Raw genomic sequence first — 19,608 nt, 5'->3', positions numbered from 1 at the left:
AGCACACATCTTTTGGTAAACGACTGTATGCATGGTATACCAACTTTAAAGAAATTGAATAAGACATATCAATCCTTATTGGAATAACTTACGTAACACGTTAGTTCCAGTGAAAGTCAGGCAATCAGTCTATACTCATGGTACACAGTCGAGGTAAATTCTTAAATATCTATTGGGGTAAGGCAGTGAAGTAGGCAAGGCGGAGAATCTAAAGAAAGGTCAAATACACTGCTTGTCCTCAAGGATGCTGAAGTCTAGTTGGGGACATGATGAGTGCATATGAAACAGCAACTAGCAAGGACACGAAGGAAATGCCAAATTATACACTAGGCGATTTGCCCTATAATCATTCTGACATGGGCAAAGTCCCTTCGGACTGTTGATACAAGATTTCACAGGGAATCTGGTAATTCTGTAGAACCTGAAAAGACACATCAGATTGGGAAAAGCCAAGGCAGATTTTGTAGACACTATCTGGGCTAGGGAAATAGCCAGAATGCCAGTCTGTACTTCAGGGGGCCTGAGAGAGGGTCGGGTTTAGGACTCATAGGAAAGCCTAGTAGAGCTTTCGATGTATTTCTTAAGTAAAGCAAATAGCTGCCTTCTAATCTGAGAAATGGGGGAGGATATAAAATATTCCCAATCATTTTGATATATCCGTGTCCCATTTATCATTACTAAACCTCCAAGTCCATAAGGTCTAAATGATTTAAATATATATGTATTTTTAGACTGGCCAAGGAAACGCATCCAGTGTGACTGTAGCAGGCTCCGAGGCGGAAAATAAGGCAGGCCAGACTCTGGAAAACAGCTCATTAATGGCCGAGCTTCTGAGCGACGTGCCTTTCACCTTGGCGCCACATGTGCTGGCCGTGCAGGGTACCGTCAGTGACCTTCCTGACCATTTACTCTCCTATGATGTCAGCGAAAACTTATCGCGGTTCTGGTATGATTTCAGTCTTGAAAATTCAGTACTCTGTGATTCGTAATTTGTATGTTTGTTTGCACCGTCATAGCTTTAAAACAAAAGTTTGCCTGTTTTCTTTAACCTGTTTGGTGTTCTTTGCCATGTCACGGTTTGGAGGCCCTTGGGAGAGCAAGGATCATAAAGCAAAGAAACTAACATTATGTGCATCGCTCTATTTTTTCTAGAATTAAGTATGTTTGTATAAAAATTGAACTTAAGTTATACTTCCTTTGCCTCACATAATAAATATAAAAATTAGGCAATCAGGGTTTTAGGAAAGGAGGAGATTCCTTCAACTGGACTCTCAGAATATAACACCTCTAATTTAATCTCCGAAGCACTGTGAAAAAGAACTGGGGCATTTTTCTTAGTTACTGCCAAGTCTGAAGTCTGCCCTCAGCCCGAGTAGGAATTCTCTTCTCTGGTTTGGAGGAAGCTTGAATTAATGTAATTCTCTTTCTTCTTCCAAAGTGCGTATGAATGAATTCAGATAAGAAATTGTTGCCGGTGAGCTTAATTTCTTCACTCTTGATTTAGACATTGAGGTGGAAATTGAAAACTCTTCCTAAGAAGTAGTGGGAGTTTGCTGACATAAGTTTGCTGTACCACTGCTCTGGATGGTGTTTCTCTGAGTGACACATTTCAGTTTCCCTACACCTACGGCAGTCCTTCCCCCCTGGAGGGATCCTGCGTCCCTGCCTTTGTTCTCTGCCTTGCTGCTACTTCAGCGTGAGCTTGCTCATGAGCTTTCCAAAGAACTTCCCCACTCCTGCCTCAGTTGGCGTTTGCTCTCCTTCCCACATATGTTCCCAGTGTATGCAGAGATCCACATTTCCTTTCAACCTCTCTGCCTCCTGAAGAAAAGCATCTCATGATGACACATATTATTGCTGATAATACCGTTATTTAGAAATTTGTGGGCCACAATACAGATGGAAATGTTCTATTGCTAGAAAAACTGAAATCAACTAATTTCTAATCAGAGTGTAGGCAGAATACCTAGATATGACTTTTAGTTCTTGAATATCCAGTATTTATTCCAACTAAAACAGAAAAGAACTGCCATTGGTCAATAAACTGCAAAGGGAAGAGGTAAATTGTGAGTATTTTCTGTGCCATGTAAAATTGAAATTACATTTGTTCTGAATAGTAGCAATACGATTTATTAACTGTGCCAAATTTTAAGTATATGTTTCACAAAGAAAGAGTGCTATAGCAAAACTAAACGCTGTGCATAAGGGTACATGAATTATTCAAGTTTTAATGTGTTATGCATGTTTGTTTAATAAATGTGACATGGTATTGAAAAAAATGCTACATTATTTAAAAGATAAAGGAACATTTCTATTAACAAAAACATGCTTCATTTACAAATAATGTTACCATATGAGGTGAATGATTAAATTAGATCTCTACAGTTTTCATAAAACATCAGTCTAGCAAATATGACTTATTACTGACACAAATGTGAACATTTTATAGCAGTTTTTGTGAAAGCACATCCTTTTCAAGATCCATGTTAACGTACCTTAAACCTAAAGGTAAGCATGTCATCGATTTATCTAATATATGTTAAATTTTGTCTTAAATAGTTATACATTTCATTTATATTTATGTCTACCATGTGATAAATATGCTTATATGTATTTTCATTTGCCTACAAAAATTGTTATATTTAAATAAATGTAAATTAAAATAAACTGACATTTTGATTAATTTCAGATCCAGAAAAATGGTTTTCTTTGCATTATTCATGTCTGAATGCAAGTTATTGATTCTTTGGGAGGCAAATGTTTAAGTAAATAGTTTGCGTAGTGCAGAGAAAAGTATGAAATTTCTTATATGTATGTTTTAAGAAATAACCTTGGCAATGGTAAGATTGCTCACTAGCTCTGGCTTAATAGGACTGGAGAGATTTGGGAGAAAGTACATGAACATGTCTCTATAGAGCCTATCACAAAATTTAGTAAGCACCAGTGTTAATAACCTATTTTTAACAAAAGTATAGTGAACATGGCCATTTTCATTTTCTTATTCTCTATGTAAATCAATGTTACCATTTTAAAACTGGAAGAAACATTAGAAATCAACTAGCTAACTCCATTTTACCCAAGGGAAACTTGAAGCCTAGAACGGTTAAATGACTTAAGTTACCTAATTAATGATATATAAATGTTTAATAGTGTTAATAATGATGATATAAATTGTCACAAAGCTGAATGCTCTTGGAGGAAAGGGTTCAGGTATTTGAGGCAGACAGACGAGTGTGTCATGGCCACCTCACTTACAAGCTGTGGGACTTTGAGTCAGTCCCCTAACTGCTGGTGCCCTTAGTTTCCTCGCTTGTTAAATAGTAATTGTATGCACCTTGCAGGCCTATGTTAGGTTTTAGGTGGAGTGTGTCAAATGCCTAGCAGTATAAAGTTTGACACATCAGAGGTGTTCTGGGAAAGGGAACCGTTGTAATTCTCATTACTAACCACACACATACAATAGTCTAATGAAATGCAAAATACATATTAACTGAATTGCTTAAAGGGTAATATAAAAAATAGCTACCCGCATTTATTGTAGATCCCTCCTGCCCCATTATTTTTTTCCATATTAAGTGCCTCACTGTGAAAAATATTCCTAAAACATGTTGCTTGACTCTTCTGCAATTCCTTAGTTAACAATTCCATAGGGAACATTTTTTATCCCTATTAGTGAGCATCATGGTTTTTTCCTTAATATAAGTTATATATGTAACAATGTATTAATATATTATATTCATATAATATAATATGTGAATATTTCCTTAATATAAGTTATATATACATTTCCTTAATATATGTTATATATAATATAGTATTATAAAGTACTATAGGTATAGAATGTACAAATGATTTTACTGAATCTTATTTTTATCCCTAAAATATATGCAGGAAGTTGCATGTATTTTTTTTTTCCTTCAGCTTTTTAGAATGGTATTTGCATCCTTTCCTAAAAACAGAATTAGAGAGGCAATTCTGACCAATTTATTATTCTGGTTAATTAAATTTTGATTAACTGAACTTTTAAAATTATAATTATTAAATGTTAACAAAAGCACATTTCTTGTTAACAAATCTAAAAACCCCACAATCATTTTTTTTAAAGTAAACATTCATTGACACTAACATTTTTTTTCCCTTTCTCAGAGTAAAATGATAAATTGAAAACAGTAGGAAAGAAAAATCTTCTAAAAGTCTGAGAGACCTGATTTCTTATCATTGGAAAGGACAGATATAGATTCTCAAAGAAATAATCTCATCCTTGTTCTAACACAGTGGTACATCAGACCTTACCCCCTTACCTCTCATGATAACAATTGATCAATAAATGTATGCTGCCCTCTGTAATCTAGCAAAGAGTATGTTATCTTCAGAAATTAAGACATTGTCTTATTAATCATGTCATTGATAACATTCACATGAAATTGAAGTGTACTTCAATTTGAGAATTATGGGTTTGTGGACACTGTCTTTTGAGCATTTGTGTTTTGTTACTAAGACCATGACCCAAGTATTATTGGGAAATCCAAAGCTCTCAGAATAGGTCTGACTCCATTCATACTACAGTGGCCTGAAAGATAAAGTATTCTTATGTGTCAGGGAAGTGACTCTATGCCATATGGTTTGGTGGATGGGTGTGGGTGAAAGAGAGAAAGAAAGATATGTTATTGATTGATACAGAGGAACTCTGCCACAGTCTAGCAATATGTGAATCATCTTTTTTAATTTAAATAAATAAACAATTATTTAAATAAATAATTTTAGAGTAGTTTTAGATTTATAGAAAAGTTACAAAGTAGTGCAGAGTTCCTGTATACCTCTCACCCAGTTTCCCCTCTGTGCTACAACTAAGGAACCAGCGTTGGGACTAACTATTAACTAAAGTCCACGCTCCATCCAGATTTCACCTTTTCCTTCCCCTCATGTCTTTTTTCTCTTCCAGCATCCTCTTCAGTATAACACATTGTATTTAGACATCATGTCCCCTTAGGGTCCTTCAGGCTGTGACATTTCCTCAGACTATTTTTGTTTTTGGTGACCATAACAGTTTTGGAGCTAGAGGATGGTCGGATATTTTGTAGATGTCCCTCAACCGGGGTTTATCTGATGTTTACACATGGATAACTATGGTTATGAGTTTTGAAAGTAAGAATACAAGGGTGAAGTGCCCTTCGATGAGATTACATCACATCAAGGGTACATGCTCTTAATCTGACATTACTGCTGATATTAACCTTTATCACCTGGTCGAGAAAGTGCCCACCTGGTTTGTCCACTGTAAAGTAACTCTCCCCCACCCCTTTTGTATACTCTCTTCTTTGGAATTAAATCACAAAGCCCACATTCAAAGAGTCGGGAATTAAGCTGTACCTCCTTGAAAGGTAAGTAGCTATATAAATGATTTGGAATTCTTCTATAGGAGTCATATGACTCTTCTCCCCAACTTAATTACTGTCATTTACTAAATTATACTGGGACTCCAAATCTAAAATCAATGGTGACCAAACAAGAGACATATTTACATTTTTTATAAAAGTTAATGAAGAAAATGTAAAACATTTTACAGGATGAATACCATTTGATGTTGGACATGATACTATATTCTATAATTTCCTCCAAATGTATCTTCCTGTAAATAGCAGCTATATGTCTCCTTAACTTGCCATGAGGACAATTGTATGCACAGTAGACCTTTCCTTTAGGGCTGTGTGTGTTGCATGCTACGTGGGGCCCTCTTATATGCTTGGCTTTTCCCTACCTCATTCCCATAACGATTGCCCCTTACATGTAATATTCATCAGCAAGAGGTATACAGGCAAGGTTATAGTGTGATCATTTCCCTCTTTAAAGAACCAAGACAACTCATGATACAAAGAGCTCTTCTCTACAATAGACAAGACTTTTTTTAGTAATAGCAAAAACAAAGTTGTAGCTCCTTAAGTTTCTAAAGAAAGAAATGTTTCATTTTCAGCCTCTGAGAAACAGTTTTAAGAAGCAGCAATAAGGAAACTCAGTCTTCTTTCAGAGGGGGGAAGTGCCCAAGGAACTCTTCTTCATACTTTTGAATAACTGAAACTCAACTGTGTGTTAAAACATGAAGCTGATCGCATCCAATTTCAGCTGGGGGTGTGGGGGAGGGAGAAGCGAAAAGCATCTTATTTTGTCCTTGGAAGTAACCTGAATATCGTTTTTTGTCAAGAATTTTTCCAGTCCCAATTTTCACCCCTACGAAGGGAATAAATTCCTTACAATCAGAGGTAAGGCAAAGGATAATTGCATCCAGAACAACCCATCAGTACACTAACTCTGAACCAGCCTACAGACAGCTTGTTAGTTACAACTCAGGCTAGAGAGGGAGTCAGACAATAGGCCATTTCAGAGGTCAGTTAAGGAGACGACGTCCCACTTAGGACTGCTGCCAGGGACGCACAATCCAGTGTCTGACATCTGGGGGCTGCAGCTGCCAAGTCTGCCCCCTGTGTGGCCACAGGTGTTGGCTATAACTCTGAGACACATGGAGGAAGGAACAGGGTAACGTCAGTTTCATTGTGCATATGTGTGTTTATGTGTATGGTTTCTCTTTTGTTTTTTGAAAAAGTGCATAATTTATTTTGTTTCAAAATTAATGTATTTCTACATAATGGCAAGGAGCGTTTGGGAGGCCAACAAAAAGAAGCTTTTGTTCATGACCAAGAGCAAAACAAAGCCAAGTTTTTATACCTACAGGGTATGGTATACTATACTCGAACATCTGCGTGTGGTATTGTTAGCTTAGTCATTTGAACAGGCCTTCTCAGGACCAAAAAGAAAGAAATGGATGCCGCAAAGCACACAGGCAGTTGGTCTGAGATAAAGCGTAAATTTTCATCTTCTCCCTATACGATCTCTCCCCATTCCCTCATCCTTGTTTTAGAACTTCACGAGAATCTGTGTTTAGCAATATGTATTTCTGAGCATGGAACAGACTGTCTAGTTTTCTGTCTCACACGACGCCAGCATTAACCATCAGCTAACACAACTTGAACCGGTTAACACTAAGCTCTCCTCTTCCCCTTGCAGGAGACTTAGCTCCTGTTTGTGAGGCAAATCGGGAAGTTTCTACCTCAGATAGGTATTTGACGTTCCTAACCCTGAAGATATGGGTGGCTGTAGAAAGGAAAATGATTAAGAGATGAGATTAACACTGGTACAAACTAGAAGGAGACAAAAGTCAGTAGCATTTTAAAAAAATATATATGTCTATACCTCCATAGTTAAATGTATACTTCTTCCTTGTTTTACCTACCTCATAGCCTGAAATTAGAAATTGAATTTAATGGCAGAGGAAGGACTCTTCAGATTTCATCTTCTTACTGAATCTCTCCTAAGGAGAAATGCTTGACTAATTAGGCCAATATTTCTCCACCTCTTAAAGCCTGTGTGCCTGACAATGCTTTTTTTCACTGTGTGCTCTATATATTCCTCCAGCCAAGAAGATTTTTGACAGGTTTTACTTTGTATATTTTATAACAAAGGCAAAAGGTACATCAAATATGCTTTTTCACAGCCACCACCAGTTTCCCTTAAGAGTCTACGCTCTCGGTGTTCTATCAGACTTCTGCTTAGCACATAATAAATCCTCAATCAAGATCTGTTGAATGAGTGAATGAGCAATGAAATAAATTATTAAATTATAAATGGGACTCCAAAAGCAAAGGAATAGAATTTCAAAATGTTGGTAGTTTTTCGGGCCCCAGTAAGTTCCCCAGATTACTGTGCTGTGTTTACGCGGCTGAAAATAATGCTTAGCTTACCAAGCCTCTACAAATTGTGCCTTGGGTCTGTTTTGGGTATTCTCTATGTTTTTCAGGTTGTGTTTTCCTTTGCCCATAATGACTACGTATGTCCCCATGATGAGCGAGAACGGATTCTAGCCAATACAGTATATTTTGGTGCTGTGGATTAACTTGTTTGAGGTTTTATCAAGCTGCCAAGGTTCCCTTGTGTGTTCTTGGTTCTGTTTGCATATAGTCCTGTCCCCGAATTTATTAATTCTATTTGGCCTGTCCTTGAAAAATGTTTTCCTTTTTCTTATGCTTTCTTTCAAGCACAGTTGGGTATTTTAAAGGACTTTATTTTAGAAAAAGACATTGTTTTTCTAGGAGCAGTAGTGCCACCTTTCTACTAGTACTCTTCTAGTAACTCTGTCTTCCATTTCCTACTCAACCAAGTCTCTCCCCTGGTCATATAAACATGTTTAGAGCTTTCCCCTCCAACTCCAACTATAAGCTTTTTCCTTCTTTTAAGAGTCAAGCTTCTTGAGAGAGTGGTCTATATTTGTATCTCCACTTTTTAAATTGGAGATACACTCCTCCACCTTCTGTGATCTGATTTCTCTACAGGGAAAATCATCCCTGGTTAGAACCTACACTGAACTGGTTCACACGGGAGCCACCTCCAACTTGCCAAATGCCTTATCTCGATTTCTTTGTGGCAGTTACCACTGTTGATTATTTCCACCCTCCTGAAATCTTTGATTGCTGTGACACTGCTTTTCTGGTTTTCATTCCATCTCAGACTATTGGGGACTTCTTTTCCTTATTCTACTCCTAAAATGTTGGAAGAGAGCCTTTGGCTCTCTTCCCTTTCTGTCTTCTCCCTGAACAATCACATCCATGCCTATCTGCCACTGTTGATGCCCAAATCTCTCTCTAGCCCAGAACTCTCTCAAGGGCCATATCCATAATTCACTGTCAGACATCTCTCCGGACTCTTATGCTTAGCTTCTCTAATAGATCATGGTAGCTGTTGTTTGTATTTGCTTCTCACTCTTTCTCATCCCCCCTCCTTCGTTCCCCTTTTCTTTGGGGAATTCCTCCTTCACTCCTGGAAATATGGTCCTGATGGGAAATAGCATACTTGTTACCATTCCTGCACCCCAAGGGACAAAGACATAATCTGACCTGGTTCACTAAGCATCCCTCAGTCAGCCGGTGCTTGATAATAAGGAGAAAATAGTGCCTCTTTTGCTGGTGTACTGCCAACAGCCACCATCTCCTCCATGTTTCAAGTCCTGCCCATATCCTTTGAAGCCCTGGATTACCCACGCAGGAAATCTAGGAGTTTATCCATTCTTCCTTTACTCACCTCCATACTCAACTGATGATAAACTTCGGTTAATGCTTTATTTAAAGGCTTGTCTTAAATGTGGACTCTCTTCTCCATACCTGCTGCCCCTTCTTCAGTCCAGGCCGTTATCATTTCTCCTGATCGTCCTGTCTACAGGTTAGCCACCCTCCCATCCATCCTCTACGCTACAGCCAGAAGACCTTGTTAAAGAAAAACACTGACTCCTTTCATAGCTCTCTGCTATCTTCTAGAGAACTGAAGACAGATAGGGGCCCCCACCTGCTCTCTAGCTTCACCTCATGATATTTCTAGTCACGTCCTCTGTGTTCTCGCCCTATTGAGTCATGCCCGGCACTACGGAACATGCCACACCTTCTTGCAGCATTTTTACATTCTGATCTTTGGGCCTGGAATGCACTGGCATTCCCTTCTTTTACTTTCTTCCCTTTTTGGTTTGTTTGCTTTTTCTGGTTGTTTTAGGGAATATAGTGACTCTGACATTTACAATGTGAAGCTATTTCAATTCTCTCTAAAGTCAGCCCAGCCTTCAATGCTCTGCAGATGTAAACCCACCGGTGAGATTCACGAAAGGCAGTTTGACTAGTACACACAGGACTTGTCGTGAACCTTTACCACTCGCACATCTGAATACCTTCGGTGCAAAACCACACGTTACGTGTGCAGCAACAGTGCATTCATACTATTCTCATGAGTCATCAGTAGTCAGCTTACATGAAACACCAGAAAAAAAGCAGAATGGAGCTCACAAAAGGGGCTAAAAAATGAACCTATCCTTGCAAACCGCACATAATGGAAGAAGAGATCGTTTTTAAAAGTATTAAGTGCACTACAGAAGCTGCGTTCATTCCAGCCATCTCAAGTGACCCAATCTGAGGCTGAATTCTTTCTCGAGGCTTCCTTCAGGTATTGCCTCCTTTGGGAAGCCTTCCTTATTCCTCTTAGGCTGACTGGATGTCCTTCCCTGTTCTGAGTATCCTGTGCTCTCCTCTTTCTCTGGACCCACAGTATTATAATTGTTTGTTTACCTGAATGGATCCTAACACACACCGGCATGTTTAACATGATGCTTGACACAGGGTGTGGGCTCAGTAAAAGTGCGTTGAATGGGCAAATGACTGAGTCATCATGGATTCAAGGAAATGTATGAGGGTTCTTGTCCCTTCTACTTTGGAGTTTGCCCTTGAGTCTGTGTTGGTAATCTTGAGGGAACCTTTTAGATGTTCATACTAGAATATGCTACCTTTCCTAAATGCTCCCAAACATCTTGTAGCCTAAATAATCTAGTGTCTTAAAATTTTTGAAAGCAGCAGTGTACCTTTTGTTTGGTTACCTGTACCAGTACTCATAAACAATATTTTGTATTTATTATAACCTTGTAGACAGTGTTAAGTCTTTAGATTAAGTTTTGGGGCATAAGTGATTATGAATCTATCTAGTATTAACTTGAGTTTTATTTTTTGTTTTCCTTAATGTGGACATAGAGGGAACTGTCTTCTGCCTTCTATTAAATCAACATTGATTAATGCTAATTAAATTACATGGCTCTTTTTATATCGTGGATTTGTATAGATTTAAACATATACCATAAAAATGGAATGCCTGATGTTTTAATGGGATGTGGCATTTTGTTTTTATGTAACCTAACCTTACTGAAAGGTTTGGAAATATTAACTCTTTTGGTAGTGAGCCACATTTTTGAAGGATAAGCTCATTTTACTTTTGAGGGGAAAAATAATTATTTGAGGAAAGAAGACCATCACGTTGATTTTTTTTCATGCAATCAAAGCAGGTCCTAAAATATTCTTTAATTGGTCCATTCATGTAGTTGCCAGTTTGCTGCATGAATTCAACTTTTTAATTTCTGTAACGGATTATGATTGTGTACAATATTAGTCAATCGGATTTCTAACCAGTATGGTCACCACATGAATTAGTGCCCCCTCTAAAGTTCCCCATTTTCATGGGTACTATCTTCCCCCACATGCAAAAATGTAGATATACTACAGTTTCGACAAATGAGGAAACAATAGTACCCAATCTCTTAAAATATTCAGTCTATTTTTAAAAAAAGAAAAAAAAATCCTTTTATTGGTTAACAAAATTCTACATTTCTGTTGCCAGAATAACAACTTGCAAATGCTTTGTAACATCAAGAAGTAATAAAACCTTTCATTAGACAAGGTGTTCAGCAAAAAGAGCCTCCAGAACTCAACTCAAAAAGATGTTCTTAAGCTTTATTACCTTCCTCTTCTTGAGTAAAACACTGTGTTAAATGAGTATCAAGGGTCAATCGTTTTTTGAGTTTTTTTCCCTAATCGAAAGACTATCTGCTGAAACTCGCTCTGCTCATCTTAGGTTTACCACCCTAGTAATTGTAAGTGACTCTAAGTCTCTACACTTGGCCATATGCACCTATCAGAGAGTGATTGTAGGAATAGCACCCTCATTAAGCAGAGCAGTTGGTCTCCTGGGTGTAGGTTATTTTCATTCAGGCTTTTCTAGCATTCGAGGAGATGCACTGGAGGCACGGATTCTCTTTTCATGTAGACTGTGCCACAGTGTCATTGTCATTTTCTCATCTATCACCGCCCTGCAGGTGGGAGACCCCTGGGCTGGCTCCTTCGTTGTGCTGGAGGAGAGCAGAGGCCAAGTCCTTCAACCTGGGCCTGCTTTGTTAGGCGCATCAAATACAAAGTGCCAGGAATGTACCTGGCCTTTGACAAAATATAAAACACAAAAGGGCTCTATCCTTTCCACTTCTTATTCCAGAATGAAAAATAGCAGGCAGCAGTAACGATCTCAGGTTGACTACCAAAGACAGGTTTGATCATTATGAAATGCCAGGTAAGTGAGCCAGTTCCAATGGAAATCATGTAACAGGTGAGTGGGAGGGCACGTGGCGGTTATTCCGAGGAACTCCATGAAATTTGTTGGGAGATAATATATGGTTTTTGAAAAATGAACATATATTCACCTTGCCTAGAGTGTGTGATATGAAACACAACAAGAGATGAAAAGCATGGGCAGGGGTGGGAGGAGTGGAACAAAATGAGAATCTAGAAATGAAGCCATATTCTCTTGTGACTAGCCTGGAAATAATAAGCTACTTACTCCCTTTCTGGCAGCACTCTCACTGTTGAACTTGATTTCCCATGGGGGGCCCGATCAGGCCAACTTCTTTATTATGTACTTCGTCCCCACCGTCTTTCTAGGGCCGTGTAATTCCTCCATGGATGGTATTTCTCTTTCTTTCAGTCTTCCGTTCTGCCTGTACACACTCCACCCCCTGCCCAGTGCAGTTGTTTCTAGTGCCCTCCCCAACGTTCTCTGAGCCAGGAGTTCGCCTACCATCTCAGCACCCCCGACAACCTTCTGATGTTCCGATAGTTTCTTCCACTGGTTTTCTGAAGAAATTGTGTAGTGAATCGTGACTCTCTAAGATCCATCAGGGCAAGCTGATAATTATTTTATGACCTAAATACACTGCACACAGTGGATGTTCCTTGAATACCCGACTTCCAAACATTATTCCCGCTGTCGATCTGAAATGATCCACCCTCCACACTCAGCTACAAGATCTTCGGTGCTAAAGTAAGATTTGCTATCACCACTGTCAGCCTTCCCTCTTCCTTCTCTCCTGCTCCGTTTCCATGTGTTCTTCAGTACATGCACCCTCCCTGCACCAGATCCTCTACCAAAAACGTGTCTCCCACCAGCCAAAAAGTTGGCCTGCTGGGCTCCTCTGTGGGCAGACCGTTTACCTCTCCTCTCTGCCTACCTTACCCTGTTCCTTGGAGGCAGAAGTTTATTTTTCTCACTTACAACACGGCACTCTTCCTGGCAGCCGCTGTGAGTCACGATAGGGAGCTTTGGTTTTGTACCTTTGTGAATGGAACGTTAGGTGCAAAGGATTCAAGTCAACACTATTTAGGAATCAGCCTTCCGAAAGCACCTCCCTTATGAAGTCCTCATCCAGCTGAGTCCTCCTACCCCTTTGGAGAAATCACACAGCCCAGTCCTAGAGAAATTTCTCATTTGATTATACAACTATTTCATCATCCCCAGAAACACTTAGTAAGCACCCCCATTTCTTCTTTGTTATTTTCAACAATTTAATCGTGTGTCACTGAGGCTTAGGTTTGAAGCATAGTATTTCTCCCGTAGGCGGGACATAATCAATTCTAGTGGCTGCAATGAAGGATGGATGCACAAATGAAAGTGGGGTGTTGTCCATCACGCTTGCAGATGCTCATGGACCCAAGCGAGCATTGTTGGATTTGAATAGTTTAGTAGGTCCCAACCATAGTGTTATGCCGGGGTACCCACATGTGACTGCATTCCTCCTTGGAACAAAAGCCAGTTGATAGGGTGAATGTGATGGGATGGTACTTAGCGATAGCAGTGATAGTTTTACATTTGCTGAGTTCTTCGTACGTACCAAACACTGTCCTATGTGACTTAATTATATTATTTCATTTTACCTTTGAAAACCCTCTTATTGCCAAAAGGTGGAAACAACTCAACTGTCCATCAACAGGCGAATAGGTCAACAAACAGAGGAATATACAATGGAAACAACAAAACGGAATGCAGTTCTGATACATGCTAATATATCCATGAACCTCGAAAACATTATCAGTGAAATAAGCCAGACCCAAAAAAGCAAATATTCTATTAGTCCACTTGTGTGAAATACCTATAATAGGCAATTATAGAGACAGCAAGTAGAGTAGAAGTTACCAGGGTCTTTGAGGGGTGTGGTGGAGGGAGAAGGGATAGCTATTAGTGCTTAATGACTACAGTGTTTGTTTGGGGTGAGGAAACATTGTGGAAATAGTGGTAAGGGTTGCACAGCATTGTGAATATAATTGATGCCACTGAATTGTATGCTTAAAAATGGTTAAAATGGCAAATTTTATGTTATATATAGTTTACCGCAATAAAAAAAAACAGGGAGGAAACCCTATTAACTTAATTTGAAATGTGCGTATATGAGGAATGTTTAAACAAGTAGGAGTTATCCATTCTAACAACGAGAAGTCTAGGAGAGTGGTAGGGCATTGGTTCATAGCGTCGGCAATATCTAAGCCATCTTCTCTTTGACTCTCTTGCCTTTCCCTAATGATAGCAAGATGGCTGGTGCAACCCTACATATTCCACATTCAAGGTGGGAAGAAGAGAAGAAGGGGATGACATCAGCCTGATGTTTTTCTTGTATTAGGAAAAAACAAAAGCTTTCCTCACATCCCTAATACATTTCCAGCTAGATCGCTGGGCAGAACAGTGCCTCGGGGATCTCTAGCTGCAAGGCAAGGGCGGCAGATGACATGAGTAGTTAGCTTTTCCAGCCTCTAGAGCGGAGGCAGCAAGCGGAGGGGCTGGAAGTGTCTGTGAACAGAATGAACACGATCTGGCACAATGACAAAAATGAGGAAGAGAAAGGTTAAATCAGAGTTTCTCCACCTGGCAGTTGATATTTTGGACTGGATAATCCTTTCTTGCAAGGGGCTGTCCTGTGTCTTGAGGATATTTAGAGCATCCCTGGCTCGTACCCATTAGATGCCAAATGTCTCCCACTTCCTAGTTGTGACACTCAAAAATGTCTCTGGTCACTGTCAAATGTTTGGGGGGGGGAGTGGCAAAATCACCCCCAGTTGAGAATCACTGGGTTAGATGATTGGCCAAAGTCATTGCTGAAAGGGGTGGAGCTGAATTTGGAACCCAGGACATCTGACTTTAGAGCCTTTCCTCTCAGCCTGGTTTATTCTGACTGGTTTATGCAGTTGAACGAATGGCCTTGTAGTTAACATGGGCTATGGAGCAACTGAGCTAACTTGCCATAGAACGAGTCAATGAGACACACAGGAGATGCTATGCTGACTACCCACGTCTTTCCTGAGCACGTGTTCCTTATCTATTGCCCTTTTCAGTTGAAAAGTAATAGCTGGAATGTGATGGAGGAGCAGGGATCACATAGCTAGAACCCAGACATTCTCAACAGGGCAAATTGCTTCTTGGGACAGCAAAAATGTCTTAGATATTAAATAGTCTGTGGCCCTCCAGAACTCAGCACTACCCAACAGTTCTGATCTCGGTATTTAATTTCTCTGTAAGGTAGTATTTATTTTTCTCTTTGAGGAAGCAATAAAAATAAAAAAAAGTTGAGAAACACTGTTGTAGCCCAAGGAACCAGGTGGAGCAAGGCGTATATTTCAGAAAAGGTGGGAAATCCTATTACCTAAAATGACATGACAGATCTCTAGAATATGAATGGTGAGTGGATTTTAGGGGTCCTCTTGAGTGTTTTCATCAGCTATTGTTCCCGTCACTAGTCATCCCACGTAATACACTCTCCTGTCTCTCTGTTCGTGAATATATTTTTACATTTGTCTCTTTTTTCCATCTCATTAGTTTCATTGGTATATGCCTTTCAATTTACTTGTTGAAATTCGTTCATGTCTTCCTTATTCAGAGGCATCTCTCTAATGCTTTCTTTAAGAAATAGAAGTGTCTGGAAATACACTCACAGTATTCAAATGTCTTTGGATCATCAGCTGATTGCTTACATCATGGAATAATAAGTAAATAGAGGGAAGCAAACAAGTTTAAAAGCCATACAATTCAATATATCTAGGTTTAATTCCTTAACTTTGGGCAAATTATATAATCTCACTGAGCCTCCATTTACTTTTCTTTGAAATGGGTACAATGTTTACTTCATAGTACTGAGATAACAATGAAAGGAGATATTACATGTCAAAGGCTTAGCAGAGAGCCTAGCGCAAAGTAAGTTGCCAATATGTAGCGACTACTGGCAACAGTATTTGTAAATAGTATTTCGTAAGGCTAATTTTTGAAGAAAAAAAATAGCTAGTAATATGAGAATGAACTGATTCAACTCAAAATGATAAAAAAGGTTACTCTTCAATCTATGGTTGGCTCAGGAGAGTAGGACAGGATTGACTATACACAAAAGGAACCAAGCCCTGGTTCTTGCCAAGCACAAAGCCAAGACGCCCAAGGTCCATCCAGGAGACAGGCAGCACTGGCCAGTCTCCCTGATATTCCTCCCTAGAGAGGATGCTGCCCACCACTTTTGGCAAATCACTTAACATCCATTTATCAATGTACTCCTTTAGGAAGATGGTATCTGCCTTTCTCTCCTCGTGAAACTGTTTGTGGAGATCAAATCAATTCATTCATTTATTATATATCTATTCCATGCAAGGCGGAATAAGGTATGGTTCCTATCCACACAGAGTTTATATTTGATACACTGACCATAGGATCTTTCTTATTTCTTTAAAACCCTTTGCTTAGTGCTTGACACACAGTAACCACTCAGAAAGTAACAACTGCTTATTTGTTATGTTATTCTCCAAAATATATCCATTTGAAAGGCAGCTTAACAATGTAATGCTGGCTGATGGCCTTAGGAAAGTGGGTACCCATTGTTGCCTGGGTACCTGGAGTAGGTGGTCTGGATGAAGAATTAGCTGTACCCCTAGGCACACAATTCAGTTGTCTATTGATTCTGGATTATAAAGTGTTCAGAGAATACTTGCTTTTATAATGGATCAGGTAGAGATGAAAATTAGAGGGCTTCTGAAAGTAACTGTTGTTTCTATTTTTAATATCTCTTACTGAAAAGTACGATTTAGCTAGGATTTCTTCTTTGAGCTACTAAAGCTGTAGATGGGGGTTGAGAGAGAGGGGATACGTAATTCTTTCTGAATCCTACATTTTTGACACTTTTTCCAAGCTGTTAAAATATCTGTGAGATAGTAGCACTAAGAAGATACAAGAAAATAATCCATCGCTGTGTTTTATATTTATGGATTCATCTGGCTGCAAAGCAAATGGCCACGGAATAAAGCACTTTAATACTGACCATAGTAGTTTAAAATCACTGTAATAACCACTAACAATGGCTGTATTTGCTAGAAAGTCACCTATTCTAGACTAAATTTTGGCCTAGAGAACTGCTAGTAATTCCTGTACATGAAGAGTCACAGGATAACCTTACAAAATATTCATAGCTAAGCACCGCATTTTGTCTTCTCTGACACTGTACCAGCTTTCTTCAAGAATTCCTTCTTGCTTACATGTGGCTGGTACAAATCCTCCCAGCATTCTGGCTTGAAATTGTTGCGAGTCCTGTTTGACTTGCAACTCTTACTACTTTTAGCCATTATCTCAGAAATGTTACTGTATATCATATTCATCTCTTCTGGAACACCATTTTCCTTCAAATCGACCTAATGGACCTCTTCTCCCACCCCCTGTAGTATTAGCTTTATTATTATTATTTTTTAACTGCAGGAATGGAATCATCTGACTATAAAGTTGGAAGCACAAAAGTCATGAAATGTTAGGCCCACGTGCTCCCTACAACAATAAGTCCTCTTGTAGCCCCTTTTGCATACTCCAGTATTCATTAAAAGCCCAACTAGTCATTCTCCATTCTTTACAGGAAAACATTAATTTTTGGATTCCTGGCTTTTTGCATGATTGTGTTCAAGTGTCTCTTTTACTTTGGAATTTCTGGTTCATTTTCTTTTTTCTTTCTATCTTATCCCCTTCATTCTCAGGCAAGGGAGGATTGCAGATGATTTACATTGAAGAAAAATATACAGCCCCAAATTGAAATTCCATGGGATTGAGGTAAGTTTCTTTAGACCTGGGGTGACATTCTTTATCCATCCCTTTTGGTTTCTTGGATTTGGTAAGGAATTCTCACATCTCTGCTACTGTCCTTTGGGATCCAGTAGAATGAATAGAGATGCTCAGGAAATGTGTCTTAGTTAATGTAACAGTAAATGCTCCTTAACGTGTTTATTTTATTCCCATGTCTTATCTCATTTGATACACTATGCAGTGTGACTTTTGCCTGGTGGATGCCAGTGTGTGGGTCATATCTGTCTGGCTAGGGCTTTCTATAGGCATGGTATCACTGAGCCAAGGGCAATTATTATTTTCTCCTATAAAGCAGAACTCTACTGTAGCGTATAAGTACAAATATAAAGGAACATTCTATTTCATTAAAAGTCACATAATAAAATAAACTTATAATCCACATTTTAAACACACATTTTAAAAAGTCACATGTAGAGCTAGGATTAAAGAAATCCATGTATCTAGGTACAGTTAAAGTCCTCACTAACATTTAGCTACTCTCAGTCACTGTATTCCAAACTCCATATTTCCCTGGGCTTCAGTAGATCCCAAACTTCAATATATAGAGCCTTCTAGGGCATGTCCATCTGCAGCTCTTTGTGGCTATTTCTAGACAGCCTTAATCTCTCTCTCGTAAAAATGATCTTTCCCTGCTAATTCTCAGGTTAAAAGAGGGAAGAAGCTTATTTGCCAAGTAGATAGATTCATTTGCTTTCCTAAGTTGCTACTATTTCATTTAATCTAAAACATACAGACAAAGTCCAAAAAAACGGTGATAACCACTAAACCTAATCAAAAGGAATTTAACTGTCACTTCTCCAATCCCTACAACTTCTCGGTATCTACTCTAGTTCCAGTCTGCCACATTTGAAAGATGAATCTCTTTCCTCAGAACCTTTTAAAAACAAACAAACAAAAAACCAAAAAAAAAACCTCAATCATACACAACATTAATAGTATTGAACTAGAAATAAAGATTTTCTCACCCTTTATTGCTGTGTTTGTAGTGCGTTTTATCTACCAAAGTTATTTAACAATTGATTCAACTTTGCAAGGACATGAAAAAAACCTACTTAGTAAGCCCTTCCTAAGGAAGTAACAGAAAAATTCCCCCAAATGTTGCCTGCTTGGAAAGTCAACGAAAAGTTTCGTGCGGAGGAAGTGACACTGAATGTTTGGCAGCTTGGAATGTGCTCCTCTCCAGAGGCTGCCCATGTGCACAGTTGGCAGAGGGGGACCTGCATGGGCATCAGAAGCTCCACCAGCCACTCAGAATTGCAGGTTTTGATGGGACAGGGGAGCAGGAAGAAGAGAAAGCAGAAACTGCGGTTGATCTAATGCTCCTCTGGCTTGCCTCTTACACTGTAGGCACAGCCGAGAGACGTTCTGGCAGGAGTGGCAGCAGCTGGATAGATTAAGAAAGGCCTTTTGTCCCTGCCATTCACTAATATACCAGAGTGGGGGTGACAGGCAGGATTCAGGCAGGTCCAGAACGATCTTAATATTCTGAAGCTTATTCTGGATTAGCAAACTTGAGGTTTTGTTTGCAATTTATTAGACAGAATTTATCCGCCTATGGATGTTTTGAAGAGAGCTTCACCCCTCCTCCCAATGAAACAACTTTCATTATTTTATGACATAAAATAATATATGACACTAAACACATTTTCCTTTCCCTTTAAAGAAAGATCATCATTGAGAATGTTTACAAGGAAATCATGGGACATCAACCTCTCTCAAAATCTATTTTTATGTGCCATTACTAGAAACAAACACATAATTTCTTTTTCTCAGTCATTCCAG

The 19,608-nt window shown here is 39.0% G+C and overlaps 2 protein-coding genes across 4 annotated transcripts in view; both read left to right on the top strand.

Annotated features, from left to right (window-relative positions):
- Nucleotides 1–2,695, top strand: part of UMAD1 (UBAP1-MVB12-associated (UMA) domain containing 1) — a 192,333-nt gene extending 189,638 nt beyond the window's left edge. For both annotated transcript variants that reach the window (XM_081079962.1, XM_081079963.1), the window contains one exon: nucleotides 732–2,695. In XM_081079962.1, coding sequence (XP_080936088.1) covers nucleotides 732–989 — 258 coding nt within the window. In that variant the 3' untranslated portion in view covers nucleotides 990–2,695. The remainder of the gene's footprint in view (nucleotides 1–731) is intronic.
- A 15,025-nt stretch (nucleotides 2,696–17,720) lies between these two features.
- GLCCI1 (glucocorticoid induced 1) overlaps nucleotides 17,721–19,608 on the top strand; it is a 157,363-nt gene continuing 155,475 nt past the window's right edge. The window contains exon 1 of one of the 2 annotated variants that reach the window (XM_081079960.1): nucleotides 17,721–17,793. The gene's annotated coding sequence lies outside the window, so the exon portion shown is untranslated. The remainder of the gene's footprint in view (nucleotides 17,794–19,608) is intronic. The other variant, XM_081079959.1, reaches the window with a different exon arrangement.

This window comes from Rhinolophus hipposideros (assembly GCF_964194185.1).
Source record: "Rhinolophus hipposideros genome assembly, chromosome: 18".
NCBI classification, from domain to species: Eukaryota; Metazoa; Chordata; class Mammalia; order Chiroptera; family Rhinolophidae; genus Rhinolophus; species Rhinolophus hipposideros.
The sequence above is the reverse complement of the archived record's forward strand: the minus strand, read 5'-3'. Positions and strand labels throughout refer to the sequence as shown.